This window comes from Ursus arctos, unplaced genomic scaffold (assembly GCF_023065955.2).
Source record: "Ursus arctos isolate Adak ecotype North America unplaced genomic scaffold, UrsArc2.0 scaffold_24, whole genome shotgun sequence".
Classification (NCBI taxonomy): Eukaryota; Metazoa; Chordata; class Mammalia; order Carnivora; family Ursidae; genus Ursus; species Ursus arctos.
The window spans coordinates 11,350,516-11,377,774 of NW_026622919.1; the positions used below are offsets into that span (position 1 = coordinate 11,350,516).

Below are 27,259 nucleotides of genomic sequence, written 5' to 3' on the forward strand. Positions count from 1 at the left end.
GCCCGGCTGGCTCAGTCAGTCGAGCATGCAACTCTTGATCTCGGGGTCGTGGGTTCAAGACCCGCATTGGGTGCAGAGATTACGTAAAAATAAAATCCTTGGGGCGCCTGGGTGGCTCAGCCAGCTGAACGTCCGACTCTTGGTTTTGGTGGTCATGATCTTGGGGTCGTGGGATCGAGTCCCAGGCCAGCCTCCACGCGCAGTCAGCTTAAGACTCTCTCCCCCTCTGCCCCTCCCCCCTCTAAAATAAACAAAACAGATCTTTTAAAAAAATAAAAAAACAAAATCTTTAAGAAGTCCCATAAACTCGTGTCCGATTGAAAGGAAGTACCTGGACTTTGCATGGCCGCCATGCTCTAGAGCCTGTCTACCCCACTTCCGTACCTCTCTGGTGTCAAAGTCCGGCTGGTGGAAGGTCGGCCCGCTCAGCTGCAGTTTCCAGAACTAACCAGAAATCTGGGATGCACGCCTAGCAAAACCACCTCATTCACTTGCAGCTGGAAAACTCTGAGCAGAGCCTGTTCTCTACCCACTTCGGTTCGTTTAAACATGCCTCCGTCCATCCCCCCCTCTCCCCCCCAGGAGGCTACGCAGGGGTTGATGATGACAAGTCAGACAATTAAGCTGCTTACACGTGTGAGTGCAAGTCAGATTCTCACAGAAAAAGAAATCAAAATCCTAAAGTCGAGATTGGCTCCACCCCATTTCCATCCCTCTAAGAGGCTGACACAGAGAAATATAAAGTTGGCAAGAAACAGCTTAGAGGCTGAGGGTACCCATATGGCTTTTGAGATGGCAAACCTCTTCATCATTTCACCTACCAGAAACTTCTCTTGGTGGGTTTAAATCTCCTTGAGATGTCATTAACTAACTGTCACTTATTTCCTTTTCCCTGGTTTTCATTAACATGTGCTTGAGAAGACACGGAGGGGGGGGGCAGGGGAGAAGGCTCCAGAACATCAGCTATGACAGCTGTTTGTGGGGGAAAGTAGTTCAGGCAAGCTTTTCTCTTCACATTTACTTATTTGCCTATGACTCTGTCCTTCCAGAATAAAAAAGAAAACGCTTTTGCACCTGCAGCTGCTGGCCCAGGCCGACTACAGACTCAGTGACGTGATGCGGGAGTCTTTGCTAGAAGACCAGCTCAGCCCTGTCCTCACAGAGCCCCACCTCCTGGCCCTGGACCGGAGACTCCAAATCATCCTACAGACGGTGGAGGCGTGCGTGGAGGCCCATGGAGAGCAGAGTGTCGTAGCCACTGACTCAGCAGAACAGTCCGTCCCAGACTCTAGCCAGGCTAACTTGACAAGCTAAGGGCTGGATGAAGCCAGATTTCAGGAACTACCCCTGGAGTGGACTCTTGGGTGCGGACCACTGCTTCCTCGCAGCCCTGTCAATGCTGGGGGTGCTGGGTCATGAGCTCTGGAAGAGGTAGGGCCCTGGGATGATTCCACAAGAGCAAAAGAAGAGGGATCCACTGAACTTTCTCCCTGGGTGCATGACTTCTCTACTGGACCTCCTTGGCTCCCTCTTTCCCAGAAAGCACTGCTTCATGAAGGCCATAGACCATCTCCTGAGCCCACTGGGAAATGTGGATAGGAGTTGGGCTTTGAAGGTTTGGAAGCCTTGTCCCAGGAAAGAGTAGAACAAATAAAATTAAAGGACACCAATGGACACCTAGCTGACCTCCAGATCCTTATTCTATCTACAAGGATAGTTTCTGATCCAGATGAAACACCTGGCATCTCACGAGCAGACAAAAAAAACCTACACATGGTCGCTCTCAAACGGGTTGAAAGTAGCCTTCACACTTTCTTTGCTGTCCCAGGCACTGTGGCCCAACGGAATACAGTAATCCCCCATTTACCAGTTCAGAAGTAATTTCTCAGAAATGTTATTACAAGGGGTAAGAACAACAGAGGAATTTGCTCAGAATATCTGCAAAGGGATGTTTTCAATCTGAAGAGTATTTAAATACCAACCAAAATAACATCAAGTATGTCAGATTCGGCCTCCAGCAACAATAGAAGGAACTGTCATGAAGGGACAACCAGTGTAGTCTTGAGGGTGAAAAAGCCGGGGAATGGGCCTAGGAGGTGCGTGCACCTGGACCCAGGCAAGAGAAAAGCCAGGGCCTCCCACTGCCCACCCACCACGATCCTCTTTCCCACAAGGTCCTGGAACTGTCACCCACCTGACACTCTAGATGCCCCTCCCCTCAGCTGCTTTATCAAACAAGGACTAGATCAAGTTGACTTTTTTTTAAAGATTTTATTTGAGAGACAGGGAGTAAGGGAGAGCACGAGCAGGGGCAGAGGGAGAGGAAGCAGACTCCCCACTGAGCAGGGAGCCTGAGGTGGGACTCCATCCCAGGACCCTGGGATTATGACCTGAGTCAAAGGCAGACGCCTAACCAACTGAGCCACCCAGGCGCCCCTCAAGTTGACTTTTGAAGCTTCCCTTAAAAATGGATGAATCAGGGACCTCATCCCCTCAGCCTTCTCCCTACTGAGTTGCCAACACGTGAGACACCATTCATAGGAGGCTTTGTCTCTTATTCTGTAATTCATGTCTGAAAACCCAAATGATAGGAATGTATTCACACTACGGAGTGATGAGTTTACAAGCAAAAATGGCTGATTTTAGCACATCCACTTCTCTGATAAAGGCCAGAGGCTCCAATTTTAGAATTGGAGGGGGGGGTGAAAGAAGTTGTCGGTGGGTGCCAGGTCAGGCAGCGGAGAGGTCGTCTAAGCCCTGACAAGTGACACGAGTCTTTCTGACCCACCCGGTACCCCACATCCCTGGCGCGTTACCCCTGACCCTATGTCTCCATGACAATGACGTCAGTGCCGTTCACAGAGCTCCTCCCAGGTGAGAGTCAGCGGACAGGTTTCCCAGCCTCCCAAACACCCACAAAGAATCCCTTACCTCCAAGGGACACAGGAAAAAACGGGCTCACAAAATCACACAAGTCAATGATTTAAACCTACTCCCAAGTGTTCTTTCCACTGTCATACAAAAACCCAACAGTACTTCAGTCTGTGAAGTTATGTTTCTTTACATAAAAAACTCACCCCGTTAGTAGACCCTCCCCCCAGAGACTTCCATCCCCCGCAGGTACCACCACTGCTCAGGGCTTCCCACTTTGTGAACTGTCTCCTACCTGCAGACATCACCGTCTTTGGGCGGAGGGACCGGGTAACTGCACACAATGGTCTTGGGCGTCAAGCCGCAGAGCCTGCGGAAGGTAAGTCACAGCTCCATCTCAAACCCGGCCACTTCTAGGACAGCGCACTGGCTTTCAGGTGGCCTAGAACAGACACTGTGGTGTAGCTTCCAAAGCGTAGCAGAATGGAGTTTGACAATACATGATGTACCAACTTACCTAATTTTTTACGTAAAACCCCATTATTTTTTCACTAATGCAAAGATTAAGACTCTATCGTTTGTCAAAAATACATTTGTCAGAAAATAAGAGACTGCTTTCTCGGAACTGTCAGGTTCTCCCAACAGGTCCATGTTGGACCACCGTTCAATTTCCCATCACATAAAAATTCTCCTGCCTCTTCATAAAAACTTTTCACATTACTACTGACAATGAAATGAAAAATGAACGGGAACTGTACGGTACATAAATCGGTAGGGAAAGGGGTTTGAAGGAATTCATTTTTGCCTGCCTAAAGCCAGGACGATCTGAGTCTCAAGACTGTAAGAAGTGCAGCTGGGTCTCTTACTCATGGTAGTTTTATCAAGTTACCAGGGACACCGACTTAGTGGAGACAGAACCATCTGCTCCTGGAGGAAACACATGGTTTAGGTTCCCGAGAGCCTCTAGTTACAGTATTTCTGTAAATAAATCAATACATAAGCTTGTCTTACCTGTTAAGGTGCGTTAAAGACACCACATTACGTACCGCTGATTTAGAACACGGAGCATGACTCACGCCTTAAAGAAGCTACTGCATACGCTTCTCGGCAAGACACACATCACAGGAACACTAGCCAGCACTTCGGCACTACACGTGGGGGCCACTTTAAGTCCTGAAATCACCAACAGAAAGCACAAAAATGCCAGAGCAGCACGGGACAGACCGTGAGGCAGACATGCGATGGCAGGAGAGCCAGAACCACAAGGCAGAGCAAGGTTTGGTCGATCTCAGTGGCACGCGCACGTCGGGAGAATCAAAGTCTTTGCCACTCTGCTCACGTCCAGGAAGGACGGAGAGAGTGCTCCGAGTACCGACTTGGGGCTTCCTAATAAATTTTAGCAGCTAGGCAAATTCACAGGATTCACAAATACACCACCACGAGTAACGAGGACGAACTGCACTCGTTCGACTGTCACCAAGCTGATAAAACAAAAGCTCTCCATCTAGTGGTGACTTTGAGAATCACAAAGCGACTTCAGCCAAATGGGCAGAACTTGCACAAAACGAAAAAACGACGCTCCGTGGCTTGAGGTTTAGGTCAACTCAGGAGGAAGTCGCAGCTCTGAACTTAACGTTAACAAATTTTAACATTAAATGTACACAACACTGATTTCTATGTGAGAGCTCCACCGGCTAAGAAGGGAGAGACTGAACTCCCCCTTTTAGCATCTCCTCTCCGCAGCCTTTCCTGGCGGCGGCACGGCAGCTACCGAGCGGGACACATGAAACGGTGATCTGGCCACTGCCTCTCAATGCTGTCCTAGCCCATCCAGAAATTCGCAGCCAGGGCCGAACAAAAGTACAAAAAGGTTCAGTTGTTCATCTGTGATTGTGGAGATAAAGCAGTATTAAGAAAATGAACGTCACGCTACTTCAATTTTTAAAATGTCAATATTTCAGTCATTAAAAAACAAACAAACAATTCCGCATGAGCCAGTGTTCTAGAAGGAGAATGAAACTAGCCAGTGGAGTCAACCCAAGGAAGTTCTCCTCAGTTACATTCTGTGGTGACTGAATGTCCCCCCTCCAGGGCGCTGAGGGAAGGGGCCACTGAATCCAGGCAAAGTGCATCTGTTACAAAGCAGCACAAATTAAAGAATGTTCTAGAACACATCTCCAACTTCACTGGATATGAAGGAATTAATACCAATAATGAGTACAACTTAGTCCTCTCAGAAATCTGAGGAATATCAGAAGTAAGACTTTATGAATGTAAAATACACCGAAGTAAGCATACCTAAATACCCAAAGGCATGTATTAAATGTAAAGCACAGAGTATGCTGATCCAGATATAACATTTCCCATGAAGTCTGGGAAAGTTCCAAGACCAGAGAACCAGTCGGTCTCACATAAAAAGGAACTCTTTGGGCTTTTGATTTAATCTTTTCCTTCTATTACTCAGTAAACAGATCTGCTTCAACTCAATCACGCTTCCAGCAAGGATTTGAGACGGATTCTCTGGAATGGATTGGAAAGCACTGAAAACAAACTTTATTCTTTCAAAACACTAATCCCGTAATTCATTCTTGATTTTCATTCTTACCCACCAGATTAAAAGTTTCTGGGGGAGACGGAGAAGAGGACAAGAAGGAAAGGAAAAGGGGAAGAAAAACTGATTCATTTAAGGATTTAAATTATTTAATCGTTTTTTTATTACTTGACCTACCGTTAAGACAATCTATAACAAAAAGAATAGAGTATATTAGCACACACAGTATAATCAGACTAGTAACCGGGACGCGATACAAAATGGTCCTGGGGCCATCTATACTTTCTAAAGCAGCGCGTCTCTTAAATCCCTTACCACGCCCAGAAATCATGACTTCTAAAGCCCTGAACATCAACTAGGACAAATTATGCCAATTGTGATATACTCAGATTGCACAAAGAGAAAGCTTTAAATGTGATAATTTTTAAATTGAGACTTAAAATTCCTTAGATTAAAAACTACAAAAGGGAGTAAACAGCAAGCCAAATGATTTTAAAGCAAAACTCATTTAGAAAGCATTATACGTATCTAAATATACATGAACGTGATTATATACATATATGAAAACTGTGCAAATTTGTGGCATTCTAAATAATTCACTTAAGTACAATTTTGGCATTTAAACAAAGATCAAATCAAGCTTTAAGCTAATAAGAACATAACTTTTATTTTTAATTTTTTAAATAGAAAAAGGTAGCTAGACACAAAGTACAGATCAGAAAACCCTCATTTAATATAGATTATCTTGAAAAATAAAAAAAATTTGTAATAAGGTGGCTTTCTATCTCACACTAAAATGTAAATAAAACCTCTTTCCCAGATCTATACTCCAAACTTAATAACAACCTAAAAACTGTTCAATTCTATGAAACAAATCTACCATGACCGATTTAAATTACCCGGGAAAGGGCAGGAGAGGGGGTTAGTAATCAGAGCCAGTTGCACACAGATGGAAAAATGCTTGCAGTCACTCCCATACAGAACCCTACATTATATATAAATCACAATGAAAATAAAAGTGCCTAACGTTACAGAACTGTGAGATTTTGTTTAAAAAAAAAAATCAATAATAATAAAAGTAAACTGTTGGGTATCATTGGTGCACATGGAATAATGTAACGTATAAGGATGAAAAGGCTGGAAAATACTGACAAACAATTAAGACTCAAAACACAAGTTTACTTTAAAAAACCAAACAGGTTTGCCAGAGAAAACAAACGCTAAATAGGAAAGCAGACCTTTTCAGCAGGCTGGCCTTTTAGACCGCTCTGAAACAGCACAGGCACACCCTACCCCACCCCGACCCACCACAAACTCCGGGTGACGTAGAAAGGGAGAAAGGGAAAACCAAAGTGAAACACTTCTTCCCAAATCTCATGTCCCAATGAAGTTAGTGGGACAGAGTCCCCAACACTGAACTTCGTCCCCCTGGCATTCCTCCTTTACCAACGTCACCTCCATTCTTCTACTGGGCCGTTTGTTCCATCTACCCCTGTCTCCTCCCAGCGAACCCAATCTCCTGCGGCCAGCGCTTAGTGAGCACAGGAGAGAATCCTGGAGCCAACTGAAGGACGTCGTACATTCAGCCAAAAGCTCTAAGTTAACAACCAAGAGTGTAGACCTCAAATTCTTACTCCCGATTCAGCATCTGGTGATCAGTATTTGGCACTAGCTGAATAAAGGTCTAATCAGAATTTTTGAGCTGAGGCAGATGTAGTCAAGTCATAACTCAGTATTTGTCGTCTATGATTTGGTTTCAAACTCCAAAGGCAGGCACAGGTAGCCACACCCACACGTTTCAGAATTGGAGGAAACACTACTAACAAGATACAAAGAAAACCAGGCGGGTGGGCTTGACATAAATTCTGGTTAAGAGAAAAAAAAAAAAAACAAAAGTCAACAGATCATTATCCATCCGGTAACTAGCAAAAATGGGCATTTTTCCACCCTTAAACTAGTTTAAATACAGGCAGATGTCTTTCTACTACACTAAGATTTTTCTAGATCTGTTTTTTCCTAATCCTCAGAGCTTAATGAGAAATCATTTATCCTATAAAGAAACACAGCATATATGGCCACAGTCTAAAATATGCTTATGAGAACTGGAAAATGATGTCACTTAAAAAAACAAGTCTCGCACTGTTACATCATGAGTCTACGGTAATTCACGCGGTGCAGGGAGGCACCCTCACCAGAAAGCAGGGCGCGCTGCCTAGGCTGAACACTAACACTGCACAGAGAGAAGCAGTAACAGCAAGGTCTCCACAGAACTCTTTCTATTTATTTAACTGTGTATGAGCATTCGGTCAATGCTCCAAATTATAAACGGTGCATTAATATAAACAGACGAGAAGCTGCGGTACGAGCGGCCACGTGGCGCCGCGGAGAGGAAGAGAAAGCAGTCTGCAGAGTGAAGCCCGACCGGGGGAGGAGAGGAGGGAGGCACAGGAGGCAGATCTCAGACAGACAGCGACACGAAACTGTTGTACTGCTGGATGTTTCGCTTGAGGATATCTGAGCACGGGCCGAGAACGCGCTCGAATCTGGGTCGGTCCAGCTTCACGCACTTCAGGGGGCCACGGGCCACCACGGTGGCGGCGCGAGGGCGGTTCATCAGGAGCGCGATTTCACCTGGTGGGGGGAGAAGACACGGGGCTGGTGAGCACCGACGGGACACATCGCACGGGGACGCGCTTCTCCCAGCAGCGAGGAAACAAGGCTTACTGGTCTTACTAACTCAGTAACTTAGGACAAGCCACTCGACATTGCACTTAAAAAAAAAAAAACACAACTGATAGACAGGAAACAATGAGCAACTTGATTATTACCAGGGTAAAGGCAGGCATTCCAAAATCTCACTCTCTCTCTCTCAGAGCCAAAAAGACTACAGTTAAAAAATAAACTTTGGGAGAAAGACAAAATTAAGAAGGACTATGCTATCTCACTGAAAGGTGACTTAAGCTACATATTTATTTCAAGGAAATCCACATACCAAAATAATCAGAAGGCCCCAATCTTCCCACTTCAACAAACTCCTCATTTTCTGACCGACGCTGTAGCACAGCAGCGGAACCCTATAATAAAATCACCAAGCGGCAAGACAAATACTTTCAAATCCAGGGTGACATTTTAAACATCCAATGCAATTCTGACTACTTGGTTTAAAAAAAAAAAAAAAGAAAGGATTCAGCAGTGATTTCAATCGTCCCGTCCACATAAAAGATGACTGAGAAGAGTCCCACCTGAGCGTCAAGGCCCATCTACCCAGCAGCCCCTGCTGGGAGGGTCTACTCATCACGCTGAGGAACGTAAAGGGCTCAGACTCAGGTTTGCAAACTGCAGCCAGAGGGCCAGACCCAAGCTCACGGTTTGTTTTTATAAATAAAATGTTATAGGAACAACACGCCCACTCATTTACACACTGTCCTGTGGCTGCTTCTGCACTGTGACCAGGGCTGAGTCTGCAACAGAACCCCTGTGGCTCACAAAAGCCTCTACGACTGACCAACTGGCCTTTCAGAGAAAGAGTCCCTCGACTCCTGAATTATCCAATTAGCATCTACTGAGCCCCTTGCACAGAAAATCTGCTCTTTGGCTCTGCTTGGCAGGCAAGAGTATCTGTTATACATTTCCATGAACTGTGAAGATATAAAACATACAAACTGTTAGAATTTAAATACTTGCCTTTAATCCTTGTTTGCCAAATAGTCCAGACATATGATTTTAACAAGGATGTTACAGAACCATAACCGTTATGCTAAATGGTTGAGTTTCACTTGGCTTGCATAAGAACTGAGTAGGGCAGAACTTGGCTATTACTTCATGAACAGCCCTTCCAGAATCTGACTCAAACTCATTTAAAATGTGGTAACCTGCGTGCGTGGGTGGCTCAGTCGCTGAGGCATCTGCCTTCAGCTCAGGTCGTGATCCCAGGGTCCTGGGATTGGGTCCTGCATCGGCCTCCCTGCTCAGCGGGGAGTCTGCTTCTCCCTCTCCCTCCGCCCCTCCCCCATTTGTTCTCTTTCTCTCTCAAAAAAATAAATAAAATCTTCTAAAAAACTAAAAAATAAGTAAAATAAAATGTGGTGACCTGGCAGAAAACCAAACAGCCCCATTTCAAAGTGAAAGATAATTTTTAAATAAAACTGTCAGGTATTGCCCCCTTTTTCTCTCTTATGCTATATATTATATATATATTTTTTCTCTCTTATGCTATATATATATATATATATATATATATATATATATTTTTTTTTTAGCATCAAACACAGATGACTTTACCTCTAAAATAATGAAGAACTCATCCCCTGGCTCTCCCTGCACCACAATCTTCTGCCCATCTTCAAACTGAACGGGTTCCAATGCATCAGCTACCGTGAGACGTTCCCACTTGTCCAGAGATTCTGAAAGGCAGGAATCACAAGAATTTCTCTACATTAACTGTCACTGCTAAAAATGTCGAAACAAAACTATAAAGAGAATCAATCAAACAGCCATGCCCATTCAATATTCTAGTAGTGTTACAGATTAAATATGGCACCACTCTTCAATTACCTCAAGTCTCAGCAAGATCCTCCTATTACTTACAGATAACCCTCAGATCCTTAATTCAGTAGCCCAGTGGCCACATTAATTTATATCAACTGCACTCAATGGTAAAAGAGTAAAAAAATATAATCATTAAGTCTTCCTAATAAACACCATCAATGCAAATCAAACCAAGAGTCATGGTGTCACCAACTGTATTACTCCAAAGGTCCACAGAAATAACTTACCTATTTAAATCCTAAGTTGAATTTATTTACGAAACCAAAAAGGAGAACCAGACAATAATTTTAGTTCCCAAAGGCCAAACTAAACCCGAACTCAATAAGTAAATGTCATCCTTTCAGAGAAAGGATAAATAAGGGGAAAAGTCCATTTGCTCTAACAAAACAATGGCAGAAGACTATTACCTAAGAATCACCACGCACCCCCTCCCAGGGAAGAACAGGTTGTAACAATACTGTAAGGCCACAAAACAAAATATACACAACTATCTCAAGTTAACCTGCTTTACTCTAAACTTCACCAAACTTCTAGCACTTTCTCAGAGAAAGCCAGAAAATGACACCTCATCTTTCCACAGAGAAAAGGCATTCTTGGCAATACTTACTGTCCTGAACCAATAAACTCACCAATGGAGCAAGAGAGACAGACATCACAGGGGCAATGACTATCAATGTCCACTGTCAAAGGAGGACGCTTTTAGCCTTTCTGTCTCTCCCAGAGGAATGAGGAGCATGTAATTCCAGGAAGCTTTTCTCAGGTCCACCATTTCTAGTTAAGAAGTTTGTCTTATACTAGCAAATTAAATACACTGTAAAATTACTTCTAACTTAGTCAAACTTCAAGCCTGTATCCCACGTGTTTTTCATTACTATTAGCAATTAAAAAAAAAAAAAGTGAGTTGATAACCAGAGCTGATAACCAGAGCAGTTCCTGAAATACAATAGGTTCTGCTTAACTATCACCAACACTTCAATTTAATGATTCTCCGTGCAATCTTCCAAAACTCACCTAAAATAGATACTTTGCTAAGAAACTCCTCATACATCTTCCGCTTTCTCAGAGTGCTTCCCTAAAAACGAAAAAAAATAAAAGTCATCTCAAAAATGTGTAATTATCACATAATGCTGTGGAATAATAAATATTGTTAAGTAAACCTAAAAAAAAGTCAATGCTTGCTGCTGCTTCTTGACACATGATTATTTTTCTTCAGGTTGATGACAGTAAACCCTTCGTTCAGCTCAATAAAAAGCTTAGTAACTCACTCTTAAAAGTAACACCAAGCTGGGGCACCTGGGTGGCTCGGTTAAGAGTCCAATTCCTGATTTTTGTTCAGGTCATGTCTGGCTCTGTGTGCTGGGCATGGAGCCTGCTTGGGATTCTCTCTCTGCCTCTCCCTTCCCCTCCTTCCCCTTCCCGCCCCTCCTCCAAAAAAAAAAGTATAACACCAGGCCTACGGCCAAAAAAGGTGCCCAATACCACCAATTAGTGAAATGCCAAATAATCAGTTCTCAAAAAAAAAAAAAAAAAACCAAGTTATATGTGTGACTATAGCTGAATATATTCCAGCCCAGGGTTCTTCCCCACAACCCCAAACCTCCACAGAAGTAAGGAAATATAACTGCTAACACGTGTAGACCTCCCCCCACAAACAGCGCCATAGCCCCAGACCTAACCAAGCTGTCTTATCTCTGTAAGGCTTGTTAAATATATCTGGGGGAAGGCAAGAGGGAAACACAGAACTCTGCAATGCTCTTACACACGCACACATACTTACCTATACACACACATCACCCGAGTACATCCAACCGCGTGTTGTCAAACAGCCAGAGAGGCGCCGCACAAACTTACGGAAATCATTCAGGATGACTAGTGCCGTCAGCTGGCACTTAAACATCTAAAGCTACTCTATAACCCTGTCACAAAGTTCTCAAAAAGTCTGACTGTATCAGCAGAATGTTCCAATGGTTTTACGATTTTGTTTATTCCTTCAGAGAGAGGGCACATTTGCGCTACTGACAACCCACTTGCAGCTGAGGGAAGCGGATTACTTCTGAATGGCTTTAAGTCACTTCATGCACTTAGAAGCGGCACCTATCAAGCTGCCTCAAGTGCGAAGATGAAGTAGGTGAAGACCGGCAAACGGACAGACTTCCAAACACGAGCTGACCGTTACATACACTCCCCATGGGTTACCCATGCCTCTCTGGCCAGACGTTTGTTCTACGAGATCTGCTGATATTACTCAAACACCAGTTACACAGGTTGAAATTCTAAATTGCACTCCAAAAGCCACACTTCTCACCATGAGGATTCTTCTATAGCTGTCTCGGTCGATACCCCACAATTTCACGTTCGTCTTTGCTTTGACGGTGGCTGCTCTAGGTGTTCCATAGATCAAAGCAAGTTCCCCAAAGCTCCCTCCTTCCCCAACACTGGTTGCCCATTCGTTGTTGACGTAGACCTAAAACACAAATGACAAAGCATCAGTTTCTTCTACATGTGCAAACACAGAACAATTAAAAACCTGCAAAACTTTCTATAGGGGCAGAATCCTGAACTTTGTTTCAAAAAATAGATTGTTTTTACACAGCAGAGCAAAACAGCTGCTGTCTGACAGTGAGTTAAACCCAGAGTGTCCGTGATCTACCTGGTTTAACCACCTGATAAGAAAAAGCTTAAGGATGACCAGGGCAAAAAGGTAAACAGCGTTAACCACCACGTACGCTCACAGAGCGCTGGGTCGTGTCCTACACTAAGCACCTCACCTGCAGAGGACACTGAACTGTCTAATAAGCCTGTGACAGCAATGCTGTTATTATCCGCATTTCACTTGTAAACAAGACTCAAAGAATCAAGAGAGTTATACCAAGTCTCAGAGCTAATGACCAGGTAGGATTGAGACCCCCCCCCTTACATCTGTCTTACCACACAGCACGCACACATGCCTCAACCGTGACTCCAGCAAGATTTAAACCAAGGGGCACCTGGGTGGCTGTTGGTTAAACATCTGACTCTTGATTTCTGCTCAGGTCATGATCTCAGGGTTGTGAGACAGAGCTCCGCATCAGGCTCCATGCCCAGCATGGAGCCTGCTTAAGATTCTCTCTCTTTCCCTCTGCCCCTCCTCCCTCCACTCTTTTTTTTTTTTTTTAATGATTTTTTATTATATTATGTTAGTCACCATACAGTACATCCCCGGTTTCCGATGTAAAGCTCGATGACTCATTAGTTGCATATAACACCCAGTGCACCATGCAATACGTGCCCTCCTTACTACCCATCACCGGCCTATCCCAATCCCCCATCCCCCTCCCCTTTGAAGCCCTCAGTTTGTTTCTCATAGTCCATAGTCTCTCATGTTTCATTCCCCCTTCTGATTACCCACCCTTTCTTTATCCCTTTCTTCCCCTACCGATCATCCTAGTTCTTATGTTCCATAGATGAGAGAAATCATATGATAGTTGTCTTTCTCTGCTTGACTTATTTCACTTAGCATTATCTCCTCCAGTGCCGTCCATGTTCTCCTCCCTCCACTCTTAAGCACGCACGCACAGTTTCTCTCTCTTGCCCGCCCCCCAAAAAAATTTTTTAACTGAATGTCTAGCTAAAGAAATTACCTTCAGTAGTTTAAAGTTTCTCTGTGTCATTAAAATATTTAGCAAAAGATATTGATGGAATTTGACATACAAGCGTTAAATAAGCCCTTCAGAAACTTTAAACAGTAATAAATATCAACACATTAACTTCTATGATTATCAATATATTTTTGCTATTATAAACTTACATCCATCTCTCCTTGATCAATCACATAGAAGTTATCCCCTTCATCACCTAAAAGAGAGTAAAAATGTTAGATGTACAATATAAATTAAAGAAACATACATCAGAACTACCAAATTAATACAAAATGACAATTTATTTTATATAGGTGCTGAGAGAAAATGTGTTGTAAATTAACACATTCAGGGAAAAAAAAAGTCCACCAATATATTTTTAAAGCCATAAAACTGATCAATTTTTCTAGTCATCTCATAGTGAAGAATATCTCTGGGGGAAAAAAAAAAGCTACATGTATACAAAGATATCAATTGCTACATATTGTAACAACAAAACAAACAACTCAAAGAGTAACAAAATATCAGACTGTCACTAACCCGGAAAATACATTGATTATGGAGACCCATGAAAATATCAAAAATAAATTTTAAAAGGCTGGGGTGGGTGGATACCCATGTTAGATCTATGTCTGTATACAGGGCAAGAAGGTTAAGAATCAGAAGGCACAGAACCTTATATATAGATGGGCTGTATGATTAAGAATGCAAATGCTTTGCTACTTCCTACTTTACTCTATAAATGGTTAATAATCAATATAAAGGATATATGAAATATGTATGGTTCTGAAATCCCACACAACGTTCAAAATTAAAATGTAAGAATATTCTTTAAGAATTACTATAAACAAAACTGTATCAGATACTAGAAAAACAGCAGTCCTTTAGGGAAAGTGTACCTTTTAGCTCGAAGGTTTTTAACTTAAAAAAGAAATAGGATCAATTAAGATGATCATGACTTTCACCATTTTGCTGATGTGGGGTATAATGCTGACTGATTTGTGAATATTGAACCACCCTCGCATCCCCAGAGTCCCACCTGATTGTGGTGAATGATCTTTTTACCATATTGTTGAATGCTAATATTTTGTTGAAGATATCTGCATCTATGTTCTCAGTAATACTGGCCTGCAGTTCTCTTTTTTTGTGGTGTCTTCGGTTTTGGTATCAGGGTAATGTTGGCCTGATAGCATGTATTTGGAAACTTTTCTTCCTTCTCTATTTTTTAGAATAGTTTGAGGAGGTATTAGCTTTACAGGAAACATACCTTAATATAATAAAGGCCATATATGAAAACCCACAGCTAAGCTAACATCATACTCAATGGTGAAAAACTGAGAGATTTCCCTCTAAGGTCAGGAACAAGATAAGGATGTCCACTCTCACCACTTTTATTCAACATAGTACCGAAGTCCTAGCCACAGCAATCAGACAAGAAAAAGAAATGAGGCATCCATATTGGTAAAGAAGTTTAAATGTCACGGTATTATACAGAGAAAATCTTGAAGACTCCAACAAAAACTATTAGAAGTAATAAATGAATTCAAGTGGCAGGATACAAAATTAAAAGCCAGAAATGAATAGCATTTCTAGACACCAATAACAAAGTAGCAGGAAGAGAAATTTAAAAAACAATACCATTTACAATTGCACCAAAAAAGAATAAAATACCAAGGAATAAACCGAAGAGGTGAAAGATCTGTACTCCAGAAACTATAAAATACTAATGAATGAAATCAAAGATGACAAAAACAAATGGAAAGATATTTCATGTTCATAGACTGAAAGAGTTAATGTTGTTAAACTGTCCCTACTACCCAAAGCAATCTACAGCCTCAATACAATGCCTATCAAAATACCAGTAGCATTTTTCACAAAACTAGAACAAATAATACTAAAATTTGTATGGACCCACAGAAGACCCCAAATAACCAAAGCAATCCTGAGAAAGAACAAAGCTGGAGGGTATCACAATACCAGACAGATTTCGAGACACACTACAAAGCTATAGTGAACCAAACAGTATGGTACAGACACAAAAAGGGATATATCTATCAATGGAACAGAATAGAGAGCCCAGAAATAAACCCACGAGTAAATGGTCAATTAATCTTTGACAAAAGAAGCAAAAATATATACCGGGGAAAAGACAGGTTCTTCAAACAAATGGTGCTGGGAAAACTGGATTGCTATATGGAAAAGAATGAAACTGGACCACTTTCTTACACCATACACAAAAATAAACACAAAATGGATTAAACACCTAAATGTGAGACCTGAAACCAAAAAAATCCTATAAGAGAACATAATACAGGCAGTAATTTCTCAAACACTGGCTGCAGCAGCATTTTTCTAGATTTATCTCCTAAAGCAAGGGACAACATCAAAATAAAAAGCTTTTGCACAGCAAAGGAAACCATTAACTAAACAAACAAACAAAAAACCAATCTACTGAATAAGAAAAGATACATACAAATCACATATCCAATAAGGGGTTAATATCTGAAACATATTAAGAATTTATACAACTCAACACCAAAAAAAACCACAATCTGATTAAAAAATGGGGTAGGGGATCTGAATAGACATTTTTCCAAAGACATATACATAACCAAGAGGCACATGAAAAAACGTTCAACATCACTAATCATCAGGGAAATAAAATCAAAACCACAATGACGTATCACCTAACACCAGTTATAATTGCTAAATTCAAAATGATAAGAAATAAGTGCTGGGGAGCATGCAGAGAGAAAGGAACCCTCGTGTACTGTTGGTGGGAATGTAAATTGGTACAGCCACTGTGGAAAAAGGTATGGAAGTTTCTCAAAAAATTAAAAACAGAAATACCATATGATCTAATAATCAAACTACTAGGTATTAACCAGGAAAAAAAAATGAAAACACTAATTTGAAAAGATACATGCACCCCTATATTTACTGTAGCATTGTTTACAATAACCAAGATATGGAAGTAACCAAAGTATCCATCAACAGATGAATGGACTAGGAAAACTTGGTGTGTATACACAATGAAATATTACACAGCCATCAAAAAGGATGAGGCAATGCCGTTTGAAACAACACGGATGGACCCAAAGGGTATTATGCTAAGTGAAATAAATCAGACTGAGAAAGACAAATACCATATGATTCCACTTTTAAGTAGAACCCCCCCCCAAAAAAAAAAAACGAAGCGAAAACACACACACACACACAAATGAATAAACAATCAAGAAGGAGAATCAGACCTATAAATATAGAGAACAAACTGATGGTTACCAGAAGGGAGAGGTGGGGAGTTGGGCAAACCGGGGGAAGGGGAGAGGGAGGTACAGGCTTTCAGTTATGGGATGAATAAATCATAGGAATAAAAGGCACAGCATAAGGAGTACATTCAACAATACTGTAATAGCAATAAAGGGACAGATGGCACTACAAACGTGGTGAACATAGCATAATGTATAAACTTGTCAAACCACTACGTTGCACATCTGAAACTAATATAACATTGTGTGTCAACTATACTCGAAAAGAAACAGGAAATCCAACAGTATTATTAACAGAAGAAAATGGTAGACTGAAAAGAGGGACAATAAGCTTCAATAAAAAAAGATCCTACGTTCCCACAGTACTACAGGACACAGAAGCAGCAGTCCTTACCTTGCTGAATAACAGTCTCTCCAGCAATAAAGGAAACCGGAAACATGGCATCAAAAATATCACTGCAAGAGACAGAACGCCTCAAGTTACGTATCATCTGCATCTTCTGTGGATTTTAAACATTAACCTTAGACTTAAAGCTCCCAGATTTTCAGCCTGGACTGTCCTCAAGTGAATGATTATTAAGAGTCTTAAAACCTTCAACGATGAGACTACTTTGGGGACACAACTGTACTAAAATAACAGTACAACAAAGAACCTGTACCCACCTTCTCTCATTATCGTCAAGATGTGAAAAGAGCACATTCTTTTCAATGGCTTTGGCCAAAGCAGCCATCGTCTTATAATCTTTTGGTATAACCTAGAAAAGAATAGAAGGTCCAGTAACAACTCCATAAACAAAAAGCAGATCATGTTTGAACATGCATTTCAATTAAAAGTCAAGATATATCACGGCATTTAAACAAGACTGCTTTATCTTAAGTACTTAACACAACACACTTCTAATATCTTTGATCTACAAAGTACTCAATAAATATCGACTAATTAATCCCCTTGCCTAAAACCAAGCCTGTGTTTAAAGGCTGATACTTGGTTTCCAGTCAACAAGTAAAGAAACAAACCATCAATACCTTAACCAAGGTCATTATTCTGAGGCAAAACTAAGCATTTCATGATAATTAGTCATTCTTTAAACCATGATCCCGTACTACTAGCTTCACAAGCCTCTTGCCAGGACAATTCTCTTCCCCCTTTGGTCTAACAGCATAACTCAGAATGGCAGGCTAACTCTAAGGAACAGTCAAAAGGATGAAGCTTACAGGAGAAAAGGTTAAAAGTCACAACATGAATTACAGGATGTGAAAAAACAAACGATGATTCAAGAGAAAAAAAAAAAAAGAGTGCGAACTGCCGCTTCCACTGCAACCCCACATGGAAACGAAACCCCCAGACACAATTCTTCACTGTTTTATAATCACTGAGAGTTACTTCCTCTGATGGCATGTCATTACAGAAAGCCTGTTCCCCAGTTCCCAAGAATTATACAGGGTGAAGTACAATCCATCCTGTCAGTGTTTTACTCCTCAAAACGGTACAAGCACTCATCAGCGGGGCTAGCTGACTACCACGTGGCTCCCGAAAACATCTCCCCAGCGCGTAGGTGGCAAGACTACCTTTCTAACATATGATGCCGCATCTTCCTCCGTGTAGACTTCAGCACTGATAGCACCTCGTCGCCTCCGGCCCTTAACCACTGGGTTGGGGGGAGGAGGAGAGATTTCATCCTCCCTCGAATCTGCACGGGAGCTTGCTTTCTGCAGGTTCTGAATCTGTTTTGCCTCCTCCTGAAAAAAATTACCGGTTTATAGAATGAGATCCTTCAGCATGTAAATGTGGTATTCTCATATCCCAGTGAGAACCAACCTCCATCACTTCAAATCTCTTCCTCTAGTACCAATGGGAAGGGGGAAATGCCAATTCCAAATGCAAGAAAATGGAGTCGAGTTTGAAAAGAAATACTCTGAAAGGGCTATACTGTTTCCTCAGACAATAACAGATACTATACTTATTAATGAACAAAAGCAATTAATACAAAGACACAACCTGCAAAAAAAAAAAATCAGATACTTGTTAAGAGTAATATATCGTCAACAATGCTTTGTAATGCACACAACAGTAATAAAACTGTAAACAAAATCCTGGAGTTTTTGTATGCTGCTATAGATAGCATGAAGCATGGAAACCACCCCCCCACCCATGCACACACATCAAAAGAATGTTACCTAGAGATAACCACTCAGGTACAGCAAAGTGATACAAGAATGTCTAGGTTATTGGATTATTTCATTAATTCAGTAAGTATTCTCTAGATCTGCCATGTCAAGTCTATGCTAGGAAAAGACAGTGTCAAAATTAACAGGCAGGGTCTTAAGCCTGTGGAATTCATAATCTAGCTGGAGTCTCAGACAGAAACAAATAATGAAATGATGTGATGGTAACCAAGAATTTAGGTAAGATCAGACCTAAACAATACTTCTCCCAGCAGAGCCAGAAGCCTTCTTTATTATCTGGGTTTACAACAAAATTAAAAACAAGAAAGTTTACTTGTTTTTAAAAACTTATTAAACCAATTCATATAAAAACTGAAATAAACTATTTTTTTTTAAGATTTTATTTATTTATTTGACAGAGAGATAGCCAGCGAGAGAGGGAACACAAGCAGGGGGAGCGGGAGAGGAAGAAGCAGGCTCCAAGCAGGGAGCCTGATGTGGGGCTCAATCCCAGGACCCTGGGATCATGCCCTGAGCCGAAGGCAGACGCTTAACGACTGAGCCACCCAGGCGCCCCTGAAATAAATGCTTTAACATTCATATTTTTCAGATCCAGGGCTCAGAAAGAAATTCCTCTTAGCTCTGCAATGAAGAAGGAGTTATTATGCCTGATAGAAAATAAGAATGTGTTCTCTACTACACTCATTCACTTGACTCATTCTCCAGTATTTTTCTAAACCACCTTTCAAATTCTAAATGAACTTACTAGCATTCACTGATAATTTCAGAAAAATTTTTGATAAAAAAGAAATGTTTAATTTCTTTGGAATTAAAAGAAGTGTGCCTGGGTGCTCAGTCAGTTAAGCGTCAGACTCTTGGTTTTGAATCAGGTCATGATCTCTAGGTTTTGAGATGGAGCCCCTTGTCTGGGCTCCTGGCTCAGACGCGAGTTTGGTTCCCCTTTCCCTCTGCCCCTCCTCTGGGTTGCGTGCTCACTCTCTCTCTCTCTCTAAAATAATCTTTAAAAAAAATTTAATAATAATAAAAAAAGAAATTAAGGAGATGCTTACTTTTGTCCTGCATGGCATTTACCCTGCTTTTGGCACCAAGACAAATAAAAGAACTTAGGCATGCATCAACAAAGTCTAGGTTGATAACCATTAAGGTATTAATGATGTTAATTTCTATTAGTAGAATCATGCCTGAATTTTATTCTTTTCTGGAGGGAAGGTTTGGATTTATTTTTCTCATTTCTCTGGATTTTCTAATTTTCAAATTAAGAAAAAGAAACCACAATAAGGAAAACATATAATAAAAATTTTAATATATTTGCTTAATTACAAATGCATTTACTTCTTTTTTAAAGATTATTTATTTATTTATTTATTTATTTAAGGGAAAGAGAGAGCGTGCGCAGGAGTGCCCCCACGCACAAGTGGGGGAGGGGGGAGCAGAGGGGGAAGCAAGCTCTCCACTGATCAGGAAGCCAGATGCGGGGCTCCATCCCAGGACCCTGGGATCATGACCTGAGCCAAAAGCAGACGCTTCAACAACTGAGCCACCCAGGTGCCCCTGCATTTACTTCTTGAACAAATAATCCAGTAATTCTACTTTGGGAAATTTATTCTAAGATATGCATATATGAGATCTAACATACAAAATTTTGTGATTTATATAAAATTATTCATTATATCATTGTTTATAATAGTAAAACAGTGGAAACAAAATGATCCTCAGTGGAGTGATTAAATAAACTATAGTCTAGCCATACAATGGAATGCCATGCACCTGTTGGAAAATAAGCAGCTCTTTTATAAATGAATTTGTAGATAAATGCCTATATATTATCTATGGAAAACTGGCTGCATTCAAGGAAGACAATGAAGTGATGAGGCTTACTAAAATATTTTCATATATTATTATATAATAATGTATAATTTTTACATATATAAAAATATCTTACATATTATATACTAACCACATATTTACATAAAAATGCAGTATACTTCATATATTTCATTATATTTTATTGTCATATGCTTTTGTCCCTGTAAAATTCTGAACCATGTACAAACACGTAACCAATATTTTAAACGTACATTTTTCAGAAAACTCACTTCATTTTCTTTCTGGTAGTTCCAATAACCAGTGGTTTTCCTATTTCATACTAACACAGAACTATAAAACTCAAGTCTCCCCAAATTTAGTTGAAGACCATGAGTAAAACATATTCTACCCCCCAAAATCAGTCATTGGCATTTCGTAAAAATTTCATGAAAAGTTACACAAACAACATCTCATTTGGAACTACATCTAAATGAATTTTTAGGATAATTTTTAAGTAGCAAAAGCATGTTGATTTTTTAACACTGTCTCATGGATTCTCTTTAAACAGAACTCAGATATAACCTCATCTTGACCACTCGCAGCCATTAACTGAGACCACATTCCAGTACAGATTATGATACACTTTTATATCCTTTTTCTTGCTGTTGTCACTCTGCTGTCAGTCTCTTCCCTCTTCAGTTGTCCCGCTTATTAAAACAAAAGCAAAACAAAACAACACCGTCCTGGTCTACTCACTGGCTACCGGCACTGCTTCAGTTCTGGAGTTCTAAGTTCACACTGGCCCCCACCACTTACTTAACACGTTCTCAACAATTACTTGTTCCCTCCCTGCCCTTGCCATTCCACTCTTCCCTGTAGGTGAAATAAACTTCCAGCCAAATGGACTTGGGGCTTGGCCATGACGTGCCTTGGCCGTGGAATGTAAGCGGACAGGCCATACGATGTCCGCTTTTATGGTCTGCCCCCCTCGAGCTCCGGGTCCTTTTCTGCCTTGACAACAGTGTGCTCTGTATAGTCACTGCTCCTGCCACTCAGCCCCAGAACAAGACCTGTGGAGTCCAGAAGGCAAGATGGGCTGAGCCCAGAAGAGCTGCACATGAGAGAGAAATAAGGTCTTTTGTAGGAAGCCACTGAAATCGGGGCGGCGGGGGCTGTATGCTGCCACAACGAAACCCACCTACTCCACTGCAAGGCCACAGCCACGTTACTTCATTTCTTAGTTTTACCTGCTACCTCTTAAAACGCTGATAATCACCTACCTCACACATCTGAAATAACGAGTCTGTACGGATGCAAAGTGCTTCAGACAGTACCTGGCACAAAGGAGATACTCAATGCACACGGCTATGAAAATTCCTCTGATCTATCAGACAAGCAAGGTGCTAATAAATATATGCAGAAATGAGGACGGAATTTCCAGGAGACAGTGTGAAGCAAAATGCAGATGCTTTCAAAGGACCAACTGCGACTTTTTGGCACATTTCTTATTGAGTAGCTGAGGATACCAGAAACATGACCCATGGTTAACATAGGAAAGGACTGTATATTTTCAGACATATAAACCTAACACCTAATGTACAGAACAATGGTCTGCTGAAAAGTTGAAAATCTGGTTGCTTGAAAGGCCAGATATCTATATTCAACCCTGGCTAAAGGAATGTATGCAAGTAAATCAAGATCCTTGAGTTACAGGAAAGAGTATTGTTAAACTATGACTTTTGTTCAGAGGTAGAGAAGCCAAACAAAACACACTAAATCTAAAAATCCCAAGTGCAAAAAACCTATGTTAATAATGATTTCTTGCCTTCCCTGTTGGTTAGTGCTTGAACAGTGCTCGGTAAGCCCAGGCTTTGAAACCAGCACCACACATTCAACACTCCCTATAAAAAGACACACACTTAATGTCTCACCAACTTCATTCCCTCATTTGATGGTTTCTATTGATGTCCGAAGCGAAGAAGGATCACCTTACAGTGACCCATTTCAGAACCAGATCTCCAGGAACGCACTTTATTTCAAAACAGGGAACGCCCATGGCAGCCTGGCTCTACGGTATTTCACAAACTATTTGGAAACCGCTTAAAAAGGAGAAAACCAGACTTTCTACCACAATTCTAAGACAGTAAGGCAACATTCATGGGAGCTGGATAGTTATTTTTTGTTGTTGCTGTTAATTATTTTAACATGGTACTAAACACCAATTTTAACAAAGAGCTTTTCAAGAAAACAGTAGGAAAATGTCTGATCATTGAGCTACCCATTTTTTAAATCCTAATATGAACAGATTCTTTCAATAATAAAGCATGCTATTTAAAAGATTTTCCAAACAAATGGGATGTATTACAAATATTTCTATCATACAATTAGATAATTAATGAGCGTATACCTAAAAAATGCCTCCCAATTGGTTCCTAATCATTATGAACCACATCAAACTTCAATATGCATAAGAAAACCTGAAAACTCATCTCGTTGATTTCAAAAACAAATCAAACCATTCAAAACATTTAACGTTCCAGACTTTTTCATTCATCATGTCTTGAGGGAAATGAATTGAAGCACTGTCCTTACCATTTGGCTTAGAAAAGCATACACCATACGCTTAGGTCACAGTGACATACAATGAGGATGAACAAAGAATAAAAACTGAATTAATTTTCTTTCAAGAGGAAACACATCCTGACCGAAACTATAAAGTAAAATTCTGACAACCATCAATCTTAATATCTCTGCTTTATAGTCAACTCATCTGAGATATATTAGTATCTGTACTAATATGGACATCTCTAATTCAGAACTTCTGATCAGTCAGAAGCTAGACTCAAATACTTCATTACATTGGTTTTAAAAGGTGAGATAAGGTTTATCAAGTTTACTTGTTTTGTTGAAGACAAAGCATTAACTGCTTTCAAGTACTGCAGGATCTCTCTTGTCATACAACTGCTACTTCTGATCAACTAAATCTAATTAGTTATTTTACTTAATCATTTTTATGGATTAAAACAGTTACAAGGAACTATGCGTAGAAGCCCTCTGTTACCTAACTAAACTTAGCATATGGGTTTGTTTTCTGATAAATTCTACAGATCACAAAGTTAAAAATTACTACAAATGCCTTAACTGCATTTCTTTTTTGAATTTCTGTTTTAGATTTCTATTCGGTCAGAGTTCCTTTTCTTCCAAATGGTACAAATTAGCGACATTCTACGGCATTACACTTAACAATTGTCAGGGTCAGCTTCTCCCCACATTTATTTTTACCTTCTCCAGCCTCTCAAAGTATTCCCTGAGGAATGCCATGGGTCTCTCGGGTCGAGCAGTGCACAACTGCACAATAGAATCCTTGAGCAGAGCCTGAATGTTGTGCTTCTGGACATAGAGCTCGCATTCCCGGAGGCTGCGCTCCTCCTCACTGGCGGCGGTGCTGCCAGACGCCATGGTTCTCTACGAGGAAAAAAACACACATATGCTTGTGTAAACTGGCTATAAAGAGCAAATGCCCATTTGGCCTTTGACTTAATAAATTCATCAGGCAACTGATTCACAAGGACTTTTTTTTTTTTCCTAAGTAGATTTTTTTTTCACACAGGGAAGTGGGGGCTCAGGAATAAAATATGTAGGGAAATAGCATTCTCCCAAATAAGTGTTTCATTTAGGTTCTGCGGGCAACAACAGTACAAGGCAAGAACCTGAGCTCCTGGGAGGAAGTATGAGCCACTATCCCCTGCAGAGGCGAACTGCGGAGGACTCAGGCCCTTAGGGAATTTTGATCAGTTCTCCCCCTCCAAAAGAAATCACGATGACGTGGGAAGTGTGTAAACGGTAAACAGGACAGAGAATTACAAGGGCACACAAGTCGGCTCTAAGTGAAAGCAAGTAAGTACAATGAAGAACATCTGACATGCCCTATACGTAACTCCTCTCCTGGGGGAGTGTCCTACTGTCACCCAGCAAACCACTGGAGCAAAGGATCTGATTAGCCAACCACTAGCGTAATCAAAAAATTTAAAAACACAAAAGGAACCCCAGATGAGTTTTAAAAGCAGCCTTTTATTCCAGACTCTTCCATAAAATTCCAGCCCTAAATAAATGCACACTAACACACTGGTAAGAGGAAAAAAAAAAAAAAAAAAAAACCCTTAACAGAAAAAAAAAAAAAATCAAAACAAAACAAACAAAAACCCTTAGCAAGTAAATCATAAAAAATTTGGACAGGTAAATGTCAACATTTTCTTCAGCTGGACAGAAAAATGCTAAAACAGGTTAAATTTTAAACTTACATGAAGATTCAACAGATAAACTGCATTTAATGAATTTTAGAGGCTTCCAACTACCTTGATGTAGAATAAAATAAGTAGAAATCTAATAGTGAGCAGTTGACTTTACCTTGGAATTAAAAGCTTAATTTAACAAGACTCATAAATTATTTTCCTTCCAACTTCTAATTATTAAGCAATTAAGATTAGAAAATAAAAGTGAAGTCCTCTCCCCTCCCCCAATGAATTCAACACAAATCAGCCTTTTCCAAATATAATGCACTCAAAATCAGAGATGAAACTAAATTTGAAAGAAAAAAGAAATACCAGAGTCAAAAGCCAAAGTGCTACACTGTTACTCATTCTGTTTTGACAACTTTCATGATAAAGGTCAATAACAGACTAACAGACCATGAGAAAGTTTATAGCTCCCTGACAAGCACATAACTTAAAAGCCACAGAAAAAAAATCAAGCTACTCCAGAAATATACAATCCAAAAACGAAAAAAAGGGGGTTCATTTACTTTCGATTTATACCAGCCACTTTTCCAGGTCAGACGATCATATGAACCGATAATCCACTTCAGTAGAATTTTCTGCATTTCAAATAATACAAAGGTAACCAAGAACAATGATAAATCAGATCTTTTATGCTTCAAAATATTCAGACATATTTCAGGAATATCAATACATGTATTCAACTGATCAGAGAAATTATTCAAAGATCAGGTCTTCAGCTGGTAGAAATGAGAGAACGGTGTCTAAGAAGTGAAACTAGCTTTTTGTTTGAAACAAAATAATGTATTAAAAAGAACACACTGGAGTTCTTAAGGCAGCACATTAACAAAAATGCCCCAAGATTAACACAGTCATCATGTGAACCCCTTAATCCAAACCTAACGGTCTTAATTTTTTTAATCGAATATACGTAGATTAACTCTGTACTTGTTCTTAACACTAAAGAGCCCAACAATTTAGCTTCTCCCCCCCACCCAAAAAATTATTTAACTACTTTGAAATTTTCACTGTATTGTATCTACTTATAAGAATATGCTCAGATTTTTTTCTTTTGTAAACTCAACGGTGATAAAATTCAGTTTCAGAGGGATTACAGGCCAGAAAATATTTAACACATTTTTGAGAAACGTGCTGATTCAGACTGCAGCCCCTCAGACCAGCCAGGAACACTTCCTTTGGGTCATCCTGAGGAAGTGTTCTCTTTCTTTCCTCTCTGCTAGAAAGAACAATCTCCCGAGAATCTCTCGCAGTAGTTATTCGGTATCACACCTGCACTGCGCTGCAGGGGTTAATAGGTACCACGTACTTATTTTCGAGAGGAAGGACAGGAGAGTGCCCTTCACTTCACTCGTGCCACAGTCATGGCTACAAAATGAAGAAGGGAGGCCTATCCTTCCTTCATCCTACTCTAGTCGGAAGGCCACAATGGTGGCGAAAAGACGGGGGAAAGGGGGACGGGGATTGGGAAAGGGGAGGTGAATAGGGACAAAAAAATTTAGGAGCCAGGCTAAAATCATGGGGATGGGGGTGGCCACTGCTGGAAATGACAAGGAGACACTAGAAAAAAAAACGACAACTGCCGACTCTCAAGATCAGCCAGAAATGCTGGGGAAAACGATGGCGGATTCCAGTAAAATCGAACTGATGTCCTTCAGGAAATGGGGGAGGGCGAGCGAAGAGGCCGCGGCGCGCGGGTGCGGAGGTGGCAGGGGCGCGATGGCCGCGGAGGGCCGGGGGCCCGAGCGCCACGGAGCTCGGGGAGCGCGCACGGCCGGGCGGCCGGTGAGCCCCGCACCGGAGCAGCCCCTGCGGCCTGGGGGCCTTAGAGCTGCAGACTCCGGGCCGGGGGCGCGGCCCGGGGCGTGAGGCCTGCGGGGAGGCGCCCGCCGCGGCCGGGGAGGGGCAGGGGGTGCGGCCGTCCCCCTGCAGGTCGCTCCCCGTGACGCCATCTTGGATCGGTCTAGCTCCCCCAAAAGCGCGGCGGGGCGGCGAAGCTGGGCGCGTCGGGGCTCTCCACCGACGCCACTCACCTGGGGACGGGCGGCGGCGGGCACGGGGCAGCGGGTGCGAGGCTGCGGCAAGCTGAGCTCTCCCGGCGCTTCCCTCCCAACCCAG

At 41.3% G+C, this 27,259-nt stretch overlaps 2 protein-coding genes across 5 annotated transcripts in view; one reads left to right on the forward strand and one right to left on the reverse strand.

Annotated features, from left to right (window-relative positions):
• Nucleotides 1-6,548, forward strand: part of FAM20A (FAM20A golgi associated secretory pathway pseudokinase) — a 49,854-nt gene extending 43,306 nt beyond the window's left edge. For both annotated transcript variants that reach the window (XM_026512372.4, XM_057318274.1), the window contains exon 11: nucleotides 1,050-6,548. In XM_026512372.4, the coding sequence (XP_026368157.1) occupies nucleotides 1,050-1,314 (265 nt within the window). In that variant the 3' untranslated portion in view covers nucleotides 1,315-6,548. The remainder of the gene's footprint in view (nucleotides 1-1,049) is intronic.
• PRKAR1A (protein kinase cAMP-dependent type I regulatory subunit alpha) lies at nucleotides 5,554-27,259 on the reverse strand. 3 transcript variants are annotated; one of them, XM_048225819.2, is made up of 12 exons: nucleotides 26,729-26,954; nucleotides 25,651-25,722; nucleotides 24,132-24,314; nucleotides 18,426-18,596; nucleotides 17,520-17,611; nucleotides 17,251-17,312; nucleotides 13,758-13,804; nucleotides 12,276-12,434; nucleotides 10,982-11,042; nucleotides 9,704-9,825; nucleotides 8,415-8,496; nucleotides 5,554-8,053 (listed from the first exon to the last, which is right to left on the reverse strand). In XM_048225819.2, exons 3-12 carry the CDS (start codon nucleotides 24,306-24,308, stop codon nucleotides 7,881-7,883), a joined length of 1,146 nt encoding a protein of 381 aa, XP_048081776.1. In that variant the 5' UTR covers nucleotides 24,309-24,314; nucleotides 25,651-25,722; nucleotides 26,729-26,954; the 3' UTR covers nucleotides 5,554-7,880. The 3 variants fall into 3 exon arrangements, with proteins under 3 accessions (XP_048081776.1, XP_026368159.1, XP_026368161.2); XM_026512374.4 differs by lacking the exons at nucleotides 25,651-25,722; nucleotides 26,729-26,954 and adding an exon at nucleotides 27,175-27,259; XM_026512376.4 differs by having other exon boundaries at nucleotides 25,651-26,975.

Excerpts from the sequence above, each read along its gene's own strand:
- PRKAR1A (XM_026512376.4), bottom strand. The coding sequence starts at position 25,728 with ATGCAGAAAATTCTACTGAAGTGGATTATCGGTTCATATGATCGTCTG. Across the intron at positions 18,597-24,131 it reads ACTTTGAGAGGCTGGAGAAG|GAGGAGGCAAAACAGATTCA; the intron begins GTAAAAATAAAT and ends AATTTTTTTCAG. Across the intron at positions 13,805-17,250 it reads AGAGACTGTTATTCAGCAAG|GTGATGAAGGGGATAACTTC; the intron begins GTAAGGACTGCT and ends ACTCTCTTTTAG.